At 41.1% G+C, this 11,910-nt stretch overlaps 1 protein-coding gene across 1 annotated transcript in view; it reads left to right on the top strand.

Annotated features, from left to right (window-relative positions):
- The first annotated feature begins 5,924 nt into the window (after positions 1-5,924).
- Positions 5,925-11,910, top strand: part of rttn (rotatin) — a 29,304-nt gene continuing 23,318 nt past the window's right edge. The window contains exons 1-10 of the mRNA XM_076721539.1: positions 5,925-6,024; positions 6,358-6,545; positions 6,886-7,081; positions 7,279-7,377; positions 7,463-7,553; positions 7,733-7,847; positions 9,245-9,395; positions 9,828-9,993; positions 10,634-10,824; positions 11,076-11,191. Of these exons, the coding sequence (XP_076577654.1) occupies positions 5,994-6,024; positions 6,358-6,545; positions 6,886-7,081; positions 7,279-7,377; positions 7,463-7,553; positions 7,733-7,847; positions 9,245-9,395; positions 9,828-9,993; positions 10,634-10,824; positions 11,076-11,191 (1,344 nt within the window). The 5' untranslated portion in view covers positions 5,925-5,993. The remainder of the gene's footprint in view (positions 6,025-6,357; positions 6,546-6,885; positions 7,082-7,278; positions 7,378-7,462; positions 7,554-7,732; positions 7,848-9,244; positions 9,396-9,827; positions 9,994-10,633; positions 10,825-11,075; positions 11,192-11,910) is intronic.

Genomic DNA, 11,910 nt, shown 5'->3' with positions numbered 1-11,910 from the left:
GTGCGAGCAGATTCAGATGCAGCGAAGCAGCCACACAGAGCAGCCACAGCAAGTTTTCACATCCCAGAGGCAGAGGCGACCCAAACACTCAGAGATCATGTGCACGTTTTCACGAAATCAATGAAAAAATAGAAACGTACAAAAAAACACACCTAATCTGTGACATATGTTTGCATTTAATGAAAATGAAAAGCATGTTTTGTATTTATTAAATTAGATTAGGAAAAAGGATTTGTTCATTTGGTCACCTTAAGAACAAAATTTTGGGCCAATGAAGTGAATAAATTAACTTAACTGACTCAAGAAATAAATAATGAATACATATATAATGGGACTAGATAATAAATAAAAACATATAGCGTGAGTCAGTGGTTGGTACTATAACACAGCATTTGTTGTATTTCTGTTGAAGCAAAGAGGATGTAAAACTGTTTCAGTGCATGCCAATGCATAAAAATTCAGTACACACAGGTCATTACAAAGGATATGCAGAAATAGACATGAGCGTGTTTCACCACAGAAAAAGAGATTGAACAAGAATAATAGCCAAACCAGGAGAAAGAACTGCAGAAATTTGCAAATTCAGTTCCCTCATAATAGCAGGGGCAAAAACCATCTCCCTGTGTCACATGAAATTATTAGATATGCAGTCCTTGAAATAATTTAGCATTTTTCCGAGTGACTGAGGATTATTTTGGTTATTTTGGCTGTTAAACTCCCCCCAGAGAGTGACTTTAAAATGCATGATCCAAGTTATTTGGAGTTTTCTTTTGGAGACTGTAACATGGGAAGATTGAGTGTGACACACATAATGAAAAGGATTTTTTTTTTTAATTGTCTCTTTCTTATATCCAAGGTGCCAGGTCTTGAATGCTTTTTGTGGAGAAATGTGACACTGAGTTGTGTAGTTCTGTAGCAGTCAGTGTATGAAGACAGCTGCTGCTTATGAAGCATAATTTTTTAGCTCTGGGTTAAAGCAAAGTTTCCTTTTCATTGTTTTCAGCTTGTTTCCGTATGATTCACACCATGCAGTTTAAAGTTTCAAATACAGAATATAACTATCCCTGTGTGCAATAATCAGGATTAAATTTTCCACTACAGATATCAGATCACTGTAGAACTATCAACCGCTACACCACTCCCACCCCCAAAAGCCGTCTGTGCTCAGCCTTTACGCAGGGAGGTCTTTCTAATTTGTATTCCAGAGACATCAAGTTGGCTCACCAAGTATTTTCATGTATTTGATGCGGCAACTAAAACTTGAACTCTGAAATGTTACATTGGTTGCCTAATTAGTGTCAGTATTGTTTTAAACTAGATTGTGTTTACCACTGCCAGGCTAATTTGGTCCATATACTGAACATTACATTGTTTTTTCCACACTGTCAAGTGTATGGCAGTCCTTCGCCAACCTGCTTAGGGCAGCTGTGTGCAGACAGGCTCTATGCAAAGACTCTAATTACCAGGCCCTATTAGGGTTGATCAGGCTGCCTTCACTTGATGTGTTGGCACAGGAGGGGAGGGCTGGTGGAGGGGGAGGGAGGAGGGGTGGCAGCTCTTAGATATAGCACCAAGGACACTGGGAAGCAAGGATGCAATGTTTCTACAAGCTAAATTAGATCTGACAAACAAACTTTAGTGTGGTTGATATTTGTTGCCAGACAGTAAAAACAAGTAAATATTCAGCTGTGGGCATAGCCCAGCCTGTTTTGTCATGCCAGGATAAACAGATCAAATAGTTACCATTAGCGGCCTGTTTAGATTTTACATAAATTAAACTCTAACAGTTTGATAGGAATGCAGTAGCGATCTGCATGATGTTGCCAAACATATGAGGGCATCTGGAACGTCCCTCTCTCTCTCTCTCTCTCAAGATCAATATTTCCAAAAGAATTTGAATTTATGTATAAGCACGACTCAAAGCGGCGAACCTGCAGTCGGGATGGAACATTGTACACACGGAGCGGGCCAAACACTTTAATGAGACGTCTCTACATGTAGCCCCTCATGTTTCATCTTAATTTCAAATGAACACTGAAATCAGCCATAAATTATTTGCACAATATGTCTTGCACTTGCGTCTGTTTGACTCGGTCCTTTGACTTGACTCCTCTGCCGATGGGGGATTGTCAGGGGGTGGGCCCCTCGGTGCCCACCCTCATGTCCTCAACACTTGCAGCGGAGCGGAAGACGGGTACAGCAGGCATGTCAGACAGTGACAGGACCAGTGGGACCACTTGGGTTTTGTTTCAGGAATGACTGTGTGGAATAACATCGCCTCATTTATGGTGAGGATGATGTCCACACCTCTGCCTCATTGTTTCTGCGTCTCACTGTGATTTCAGTGGATTCATTCATCTACTTCTTTTTTTTTTTTTTGCAGTCTTTAAAAATCAAAGAGTGCTCCGTAGCTGAATCAGTCCATCACAACACTTTTTCCCTCCTTACATAAGAGGTCTTCTAAGTTAGTGCATTAATTACTGCTACACCAGGTGCATCCACATACAATGTAATGACTCAGCGAGAGAGACTTGAGCTCCGTCCAAACGGCTGCCTGGTTAAAACAATGAATTAATCGTCTGTGCTTGCTTATGTTCATCAGCTCTGTTCTAACCTCACCCTTAATTTCACATTAGCAATTCCTGAAGTACCTCCTTGCATTTGTCGCCATATGGGGTGCTGAATTTTAGACAATTACAATAATGATATGATTAATTAGCTGATTTGACCTTGTTTTACGCATGAAATGCTATGAGGGCAACATCCCTTCGCCCAGCAGCCCTTCTGAAGCGTAGTGATAGACTCACTGAACATGGCTTAGTTTACTTCAGCTTCCTAATATTTCTTTTTACACTTACTTTTAAAGTCCTTGAATGTGCTGAGAGGGACTGTACGGAAGTTATTAGGGGAAGAGAGGAGGTTAGAAAGGGGGAGGGTTGTGTGTTTTTTCTTTTTATTGGCAGGTAGTTTGTCTTTTTTCGGAGAGCACAGGAGAGTCTTTTAATTTTTACTAAGTCCAAATTTATATTTTGGCCTTCACTTGTGAGGAGACAAAAAATTTTCCATTGTTTGATGGCTTACTTTTTTCATCCCGATTCAACTGGGTAAAAATATCAGTTATGAGAAACACACAATACACATGGTATTTTTATGCATATCAGTGATTAAATCTTATCTCTCTCATTATTACCTCCTTCACTTTAGTGCACATCATAACAGAAAGTTATATGTGCCAATATAATGTTCTTATAATATTCTACTTCTAACGTACACAGTGGCATCACTGGTAGGTATTATGAAAATTATTATTCCATTAATGCATATATTAAGGCTTAAATTACAGTACAACAATTTGTACTAACTGATTACTATTTGTTGAGATATCGTCAAGGCAAGGGTCTAAAGAAAACATTAGTAACACTATAGAGGGCAATGCATTTCAAAAAGAAAAATACAAAATTGAACAACCCCTCCCTATCCCAATATTTTCACACAGTCCCTAATTAGTTGTGATTTTGCTCCATGTTTTAAGCTTGTAGGTGAAAAACCATACAGTCACACTTCTTTTCCAGCTTCTGCATATACAGAATTTAGTCTCTACCAGCTACCTCCAAAATTGAATGTACATCAGCAGCGTAGTGACTTCTGTCCAGGTTGGCCAGTATGGTCAGAGGCAGACGACTCATGATCGGCATTAACCATGGTGAGCATCCAGAGACCGAGATGCTCCTTGAGTAAATCTGCCTTCAAAGTAGTTCAATTGGCATGATATCCACTCAGCGATTGAGCTTAAATTCATTAACAGCCCGAGGTGACATTTAGCATGTGGGTAAGTTAGCCTGATGTAAAGTACATGCATTTGACACAGACGGAAGGTGGAAAGTGCAGAGCGCAAAATACATCTTCAAACTAAATATGTGCTTCTATAGCTTAGAGTAACAAACATGTTTACAGGGAATATGAATGAAAGGATAAGTACAGTTTTTCAGGGAACCTTGTCCAAAACACCTGAAGAGACATCTGGGAGAAAAGCATGCATGTCTGATGGTCAGAAATACAGGGCTGAGTGACATACGCACTGTGTATCTCTTCATTTAAAGTGACATTTGCTTCTTGTCTGCAACCCATGCTAACAAATGATCCAAGACACACTGTGGCTGTCAAACAGAAATGATGTGATGTGGTGTTCAGAGCACACTCAAAAGCTATTGAGAACTCCTAGTCTGACCTAGAGCGATGTATTTCTCCACCAAGTAAAGAAGTCGCCCTCAGCTGTTTGGTTGTCTCTGTCTGTATTCTCATTTAGAATGTCAAACTCAGTCCTATATATGGTATCAGAGGCTGGGGGAACTGGAATACATCTTGTATCCTCCTCAGGTCAATGGACCCCCAATGTGACTCATGTTGTGCAGGCGAGCTCTGTTCCAACCCACAGAACATTATTTTAAATTGTGGTCAAGATGTGATGCAAAGGTTTCCAAACATCACCATGTTAGACACAATTACAGGGATGTGTGAATAAAATACTTTTTATAGTGCGATGGTGCAGGCATATAAAAACAGCATCCTGGATTTGAATATTTGGCTCAGTGTGCAGTAAATATGACATATGAAGCTCTGGGCGTATGATGTTTGCCTAAAAAGACTGTGGGAAAAATGTTGTACCTTAATTTGAAGTAACTTGAGCAGAAACCGGAGTGGAATATTTGTAAAATGTACGTATGTGCTGAAGTAAAACAGTAATGGATTATGAACGCACAAATTATCGTTTTCCTTGTACCCTCTCAAACTCTTCAAAGGTGACAGAATATACAGTATGCAGCCAAATTAATTATGGGCTTAAATCCCTCTTGAATTCTCAAAAGCTGTGTGATTATATTATTATCATATCAAATTATCGTTTGCTAAGTTTGTTAATTATCACCCTGTCTGCTGATCATAGCCACATCACATCTCAAGTGTGAGATCTTGTGCAATTGGATTAACTGACACAGAAAAGAATTCATGCTGCACTTGTGTTAAGAGGCGATGCATATCAACTTTGATTTGTTTGAGAACATCAGTGTTTGAGGAGATTATTTTAATGACAGGATAATGTGGCTGCTGTCAAAACTTCATTCAATATTTAAGCAAAAGCCTTCAGTGATTCTGAAACATGCCTTGAAACACTGATGATCCTGACGAGAAAAATTGCTTCAGCGTGTTTACATAACATTTCAAAAGATCAGGCAAGAGACATGGCACAAATTGAAGCATCGCATGTGTCGGGTCACGACCACGGTTGACGGAAAGGCCACCCACAGACAGGATTTCTCAGGACATCATCTGATCAGCTGCGATCTAAACTTAAGTCCTTGCCCTGAAAAGGTTAAACGGCAGCTGTCAGTGTCATTGTCAGAGGGGTAAAGGTGGGAGACAAAATAACAAACTCATGCAAAGTAACACACCTCAAGTTTTACATCTGGCACTGCTACAAAGGTGGATTGATGTACCAGGATCGGGTTTTCAATTACTTTAATGATCATATCCCTTTTGGCTGGTTTTGTAACTGCTGTTCAGCTTTGTTAGTGCAATTTGTCTGTGTTTGGCAGTTTTTTAATTATATATATAATTTGCAGTCTCTTTGGACCTTTATAGCTGCATGTCGATTTTTAAAATGCTGATTACCAGATTTCTCTGAGAAATATTATTAAGTTATACAAGAACAGTTTTCCTTTAGGTGCTTACATTATTGTATCGACATTATGTAAATGTTTTGTGGAAGCACATCATTATCTCTACAACGTCTCAAGTGATTTATCCTACACAGCTGTGTCCCGTGAACGCACCCCGGCTCTTCGACAGGAAGTGGAGTGACGCTGGCGCGTTTGTTGAAAACAGACGTTGTTGACATGACACTGGCAGACAATCACTCACAGAACTGACAAGCCTCGACCGCTGAGGAAGCCTTTTTACCTCTTTTTTTTTACACAGAGAGACGCAATACATTGAACATGGAGTTATCTCCACTTATAAAGAAAATAGGTAGGCTAACTTACTAGCTGAGCAAATGTAGCTGAGAAGGCTGACTTTACCTGAGCTGTTAACAAAACTCTCTAACTTGCCTAATATTAGCCGCTTGCATGCTAATGTTAGCTAACGATCGAAACCTCTCGCTGGACTCTACTTGTCCTGTAACTTAAGTATGCACAGTTGTAGGAGATAACGTTAGCAAAGTAACCAGAGTCAGTAAAACTTTTCTCCACTTTCACCCAGCGTTAGCTAGCTAGTTAGCAAGTTGCCGACTAGCTAAACAAAACGTCGCTAACTTTGCTGTAATGTCTTTTATCAACACATTGTTTTTCCTGGAAACCTCAGGTCACTCTCTGGTGGAGATAAGAGTTCGGGCTTTGAAGAGCATCATATGCAAGCTGGACCATTCCCTGATTTCCGTCTCTGACATTGTCCAAGAAAAGATGCTGTTTGTGTATCTTCTTGAATGGTTCAACTTCCCCGAGGTGCCAATGCAGGAAGAGGTCCTTGTATTGCTCTCATCGTTATCAAAGGTAACGTTAGATGCATGGCTAGATGGCAGATGCATTAGCGTTACCAGCACAGTCCTCCAGAGGACAGGAGCTAAAGAGGAGCAGTCTACCAACTGTCAAAATATACTGATAAACTTTAAATGTGATTTTGTAATTTCGAGGCTAACCAGAATTTAACCAGTTAATTGAAGTAGGATCAATATTTGCCTTAGCCAGTATATCATAGGATAAAGTTTCATGGCAGGCTTAAGTCTCCTCCACCACACAACGTACTGTATGAAAGAGTTTTTACACTCAACATTTCACCAAACTTTAGCCTTTCCATTTCATGACTGTTTATTTTGTCATTTTGTCTTCCAAGCATCCTAGTGCAGCGCAGATGCTGAGAGACGTTGGGGCGGTGGACTTCCTCACCCAGCTGTCTCCTAATGTGGAACCCAGGCTGCGAGCTGTCATCGATGGAACCCTGGACCAGCTGTTCCAGCTACCTGAGCTACTCCCCAGTCATGCGATGGGCTACTCATGTCTACATGGAGAACGCACCACAGCTCCAACAGGTGTTGCAAGTTAAAGCCAAATAATTGTTTGTTTTGATTCTGTCACCTGCAAACCACTGAATGTTCATAGTGTTATGCAGAGGAGAGGTGGGATGGCGTGGGTTGTTTGTTTACTTTACGCAGATCTTATAACAGGTTCATCAAATGCTTGCAGTATGTGAAGTGGTACTTTAACAAATCTAGTGTCTCTGCTGTAGCGCCTACAATCGTTCCACCTGAAGAGGATTTTCCTAAAATGGGCTATTTCCACAAGAGCATGCCAGACCGTACAGATGTACCACCTCAGAAGATAGCAGGTATCAGTTTTTGAATTACTCGATGTTCATGATTTTTTATAGAAATGACTCTTTTTACATGTTTTATCCCTCTTGTGTTGCACAGTGCATGAGTCTGTGAGGTGTCTGAAGTTTTCTGTGTTTCCATGGCTGACTTTGACAAACACAGACACACACATACTTTCATCCAATGAGAGGTGAGCGATGACACATGTACTGAATATAGAAAAATTCTATATGCCTAATTAAGTTGCAGTGTAAAATTAGCAAAATTATGATTTAATTGCAGGAAGCAATTTATCGAGGAACTCGTTGACCAGACTAAGAATCAGACAAAACAGTGATTATTAAACATATCTACTTTCATTTTAAACAGTTCTCTAAGGAGCAGCAACCCCAACTTGGTGCGGACCACATGTGAACTTCTATGTGATGTCATCATGCAGGACTTTCCCGCTGAAATCTTCCTGCAAAGGCCCAGTATTGTAAAGGTATCCTTGCTTTCAAGAATGTATGATGTTTGTCAGTCTCAATATTCAAAGCCTGTATTTGATGACAATTTACACTTGATTTCTACCCTAAAATCTCCATGCTTGATTCAATGTGGATGTCCAGAGACAATATTACAGAATTCCTGCTTTTCTGGTTCTCAGCCAACTTAGCATTCTTGTTTATTCACATCAGTTCGATGGTTTGTGTTGTTTTGAGTAGCCAGTGTGACCAACTCATAGTGGGATGTAAGGGATGGTCACTGTAGCTACTGTCAAAATAATAACCTGTCAAATAATGTCCTTGAACAAAACAGCAATTTATAATTCAGTGTCCCTGATCTTGGAGGAGGTTGTGGACGCCTCTGGAGGCTTACTTTGCTTGAGCAGGCACTAGATTGCTGTGAGGATGTAGTTTGGTCATGATGTGCGTCTTGAAGGGGTTGAAAGTCCTTGATGGAATGCTCTGCTTCCTTTCTCTGAAAGCATCGCTGAATATCAGAGATTTCTATAAAGCTGGTCCTAGTCTTTGGGGGAGTGTCACCCGTGTTATGTTGCAAATCAGAAGGTGCTTGTGTCAAGTTACTGTGTGCTGAACTGAAATCATATGTGGGCCAGCTGATGCATACGTTCGGTCATAATCCTGAAATCTTCAGTGAAACCCATCTTTATGTATTTATCTTACATTCAAAAGCTGTGCTGACTCCCATTTCTGTAAAAAAGAAAAGAAAGTGGACTGCACTTTTTGACGCGTCTATTGTGTCTGCAACAAAGTGCATCTTTTATCTGAGCTCCTCATTTCATTGGCATAGACAGAGTGTTGGAGGAGACATCATTTTGCCCTGATGAGCCACTGCGAGTGAACATTACTATTTTGTTAATAAAGTGGTGCATTGCATTACATCGGTCTCAAGGCTTGTATTAGCATACTGTCACCCAGCAGTCTCATCATCAAAAAGAAATCATTATGGGAAAGTACTTTTCTTCTTGTGGCTTTACTTGGCCCCCCGTTTGAGTTACTAGAGCTATTAAGCTAAATTAAAAGACTTGGATTTAGAGACATGACATCATTAGCTACAGAGGGCAGGGAATCTGAACTTGGAACAAATTGCTGCTTCAATAATTCAATTCCGCTTGCCCTTTTTATTTAGCAAAGTTTATTACAACTTTTCTATCACTGTCTGGGTTGAGCTCCTGTTTGCACACACAGCCTTTGCACGTTGTCTCAGCTTGGACTCAGTTTTGTCAGTTTGTAAACAGAGCCATAAATCAATATATTTGCTGACTTACAAGGATATCCTAATTGGATAATACTGGTTGTTAATTATGTCCTCAGAAAATATCTCCATGACTCAGCTTCACAGTAACAGCACTGCTCTGATATCCCCTTCTGTCGTCAGAACCTTCTGTCCCTGTTGCGGCTGGGTTCGGGTAAAGGTGAAGCGAGCTACCTGCACTTACAGGCTCTTTCCTGCCTGCGGCAGCTTTGCGTGGGGCTGAGGAGGAGACTGCGCTTTCATCAAGATCCAAGCTTCTACTCTACAAAGCAAGGTAGCATGTCTTAGGAGTTAGCGTGCTGTACAGATCTTTTCATGTGTTCTTAAATGCTGATAGTTTTCAGATGGGGATCAATATTTTCTGCGTGCTTCTTCTCTTTACACACACTCCTTCATTATAAAGCACATTATTAAACGCATATGTATTATGTGATTGTAATGAGGCACTACATCTTGAATAATATACTTCACATGACTGCATTCCTGAAGAGTACCACAGTGATTTATATTTTTCAAGTGTCGATATTCTGAACTATTTAAGTGTAGTTTCAAGAAAACCTTCAGTTTTACATTTTCTTCAAATTCTAATCCCACTGATTAATTTCTTACCACTTCCTTAATCTTCTCTTTGGTTTATCATACAGGGTCTACGTGCAACTAATGTACAAGTATGTTTTTTTTTTCCACTCTTTTTGTGGTCGTGCAGATCCAGTGTCTCAGAACTCGTCCTTTTCCTACTCCCAGGAGGTGCGGACACAGCGTTCCCAGGCCTCGTCCCCGAGGGCAGAGTGCTCTCCTCGTCCCTCTGTGGTGGGACGTACAGGCCAGAGAGCCAGGGGAGATGGCCAAGACGGAGATGCAGCTTCCAACAGGTGTGTGCACGTACGCTCCATATATGTGTTTCTGTGCATTTTATCCAAAGGCTAAATGAAATTATAGTTAGAAAAGAACCGCATCACTTTCAGAACATCAGCTCTTCCTGTCTAAGGTTTTGTTTCTTTGCATGTCTTTAGTGATTGTGCTGGCAGTGGGTGCAGAGCTTTTCTCAGTTTGTCTTCTGTCACGCTTCTGAGGCATAAATGGTATTATGTTAGTCTGTCTTCCTTGCTTGTAGAAATAACTTTTTGATATGATTCAGCATTGTCGTCAATTCTGCTCACCAGACCCTAGACGTAACAAGAGATTGTTATACTTTTCAGAAATTTGTGCACAGTAGGATTTTTTTGTTGTGGCTTTGATAATGACAAAATTGCTACTGACACCGGCAACCCACATATGAAGATAAAACGACGTGAACAAGACTGTGAAGGATTTTCTTCTTAAATATGAATAACACCAGGAGCCCTCTAGCGGCTGGTCTACAGTGCTTAGAAATCTGTTTCTGATTCCCGTGATGGCATGTTCAGTTTTTGTGAATCATCCCTATACAGCTCCTACGTCACTCTTTGTATTTGAGTGGTCCAGATGGTGAATTTACAGTTGTCCTCCGCTCTTTGTCTGTGATTCATTCAGTGGCAGCTCACACAGAGGTGGAGCATCAGTCCAGGCCCCCAGGCAGACACCCCAGTCGCCCGCAGATGTGACCCAGTTGGCACTTCCTGACATGGGTGCAGAAGATGTCCTGGAGCTGCAGTTACAGCAGCTCACTTTGGCTCAGTTCACTGTTGCCACCATGGAACATGCCATACCACTGCTTAAGACAGGTAGGAGTCATTTATGTTAAGGTGGATGGGAGAAAAGATGTTTAAAATTATACTAATCAAGTATCACCATCTGTTTTTCTGTTTGTTTCTCTCTGTTTTTTTTTCTTTTGCTTGAGTAAAGATCAGATATTGCAGATATCCCCTCACCTGTTTCACTGCACCGACTGTATTCTGTCATTGTTTGATCTTGTCAAAAAAAAAAACCTGGCCTTGCTCTCGCTCTGTTTCTCTCCTCCTCTCCTCTTTCTCAGAGGGTTCACATGTGTTCCATCGTGTTCTGGAGCTGCTGTGCGACGCCGTCCTCCTGCTCGGGGACAGTGTTTGTGAGCTGGTCTGGGACGATCGCAGCCTGGTGGGGATGGAGCTGGCAAGTCAAAACACAACTCATGACAGCCTCTTATGTAGATGAATGGATACACTTCACTGAAAAGGGGGGAACTGGGTTGGCCACCAGACAATTTGCCACAGACACACAGGCGTGCGGTACTCAACTGTCAAGGAGAACTGTAGGCATGTGATTGAGCTGAATGAATTATATAAGGTTACAAAGGCTTTCTGCTGGTTACAAAGAGCTCCTCACACATCCAGGCACACCTCTCGCCTGTACCCCTGGGTTTATCCAAGCACAGAATTGTTGTGTTAGTAAATGCCTTCATTTATTATCTGTATTAAGTCCAAACAATGGATTGTGTTAAAGCAGTATGTTTTTTTTTTTGTACTGTGCAGAATCATTTGTTATTCTCCTGACTGTTTAAAGGGTATGTTCCTATACAGGGGGACTTATACACTTGTCAAACCCAGGCCCCTCTGGCCCTCTGCTGTTTAATACATGCCCAGAGTCTTGCAGCCTGAGAACTGTTTTGTCATCTTTATGTGGAGAGCAGCTTTTGTGTGCCAGACCTCTAGGTTTTTCCTATGGGAACGGGCCGAACTGTTCATGCCAGCCCCGGCAATGCACAGGGCATCTACTGCCCCCTGCTGGTGTATGCGTCCTATTGTTCTATTTCTACTCCCAGAACAAAGTGGCTGAGAATAGATTGTTCCAATTTATTCATACTGAGATAGGGTGGATCTGTATCTCGTCCC

The sequence above is a fragment of the Chaetodon auriga genome, chromosome 21, assembly GCF_051107435.1.
Source record: "Chaetodon auriga isolate fChaAug3 chromosome 21, fChaAug3.hap1, whole genome shotgun sequence".
Lineage (NCBI taxonomy): Eukaryota > Metazoa > Chordata > Actinopteri > Chaetodontiformes > Chaetodontidae > Chaetodon > Chaetodon auriga.
This window is presented reverse-complemented; position numbering and strand designations above follow the sequence as displayed.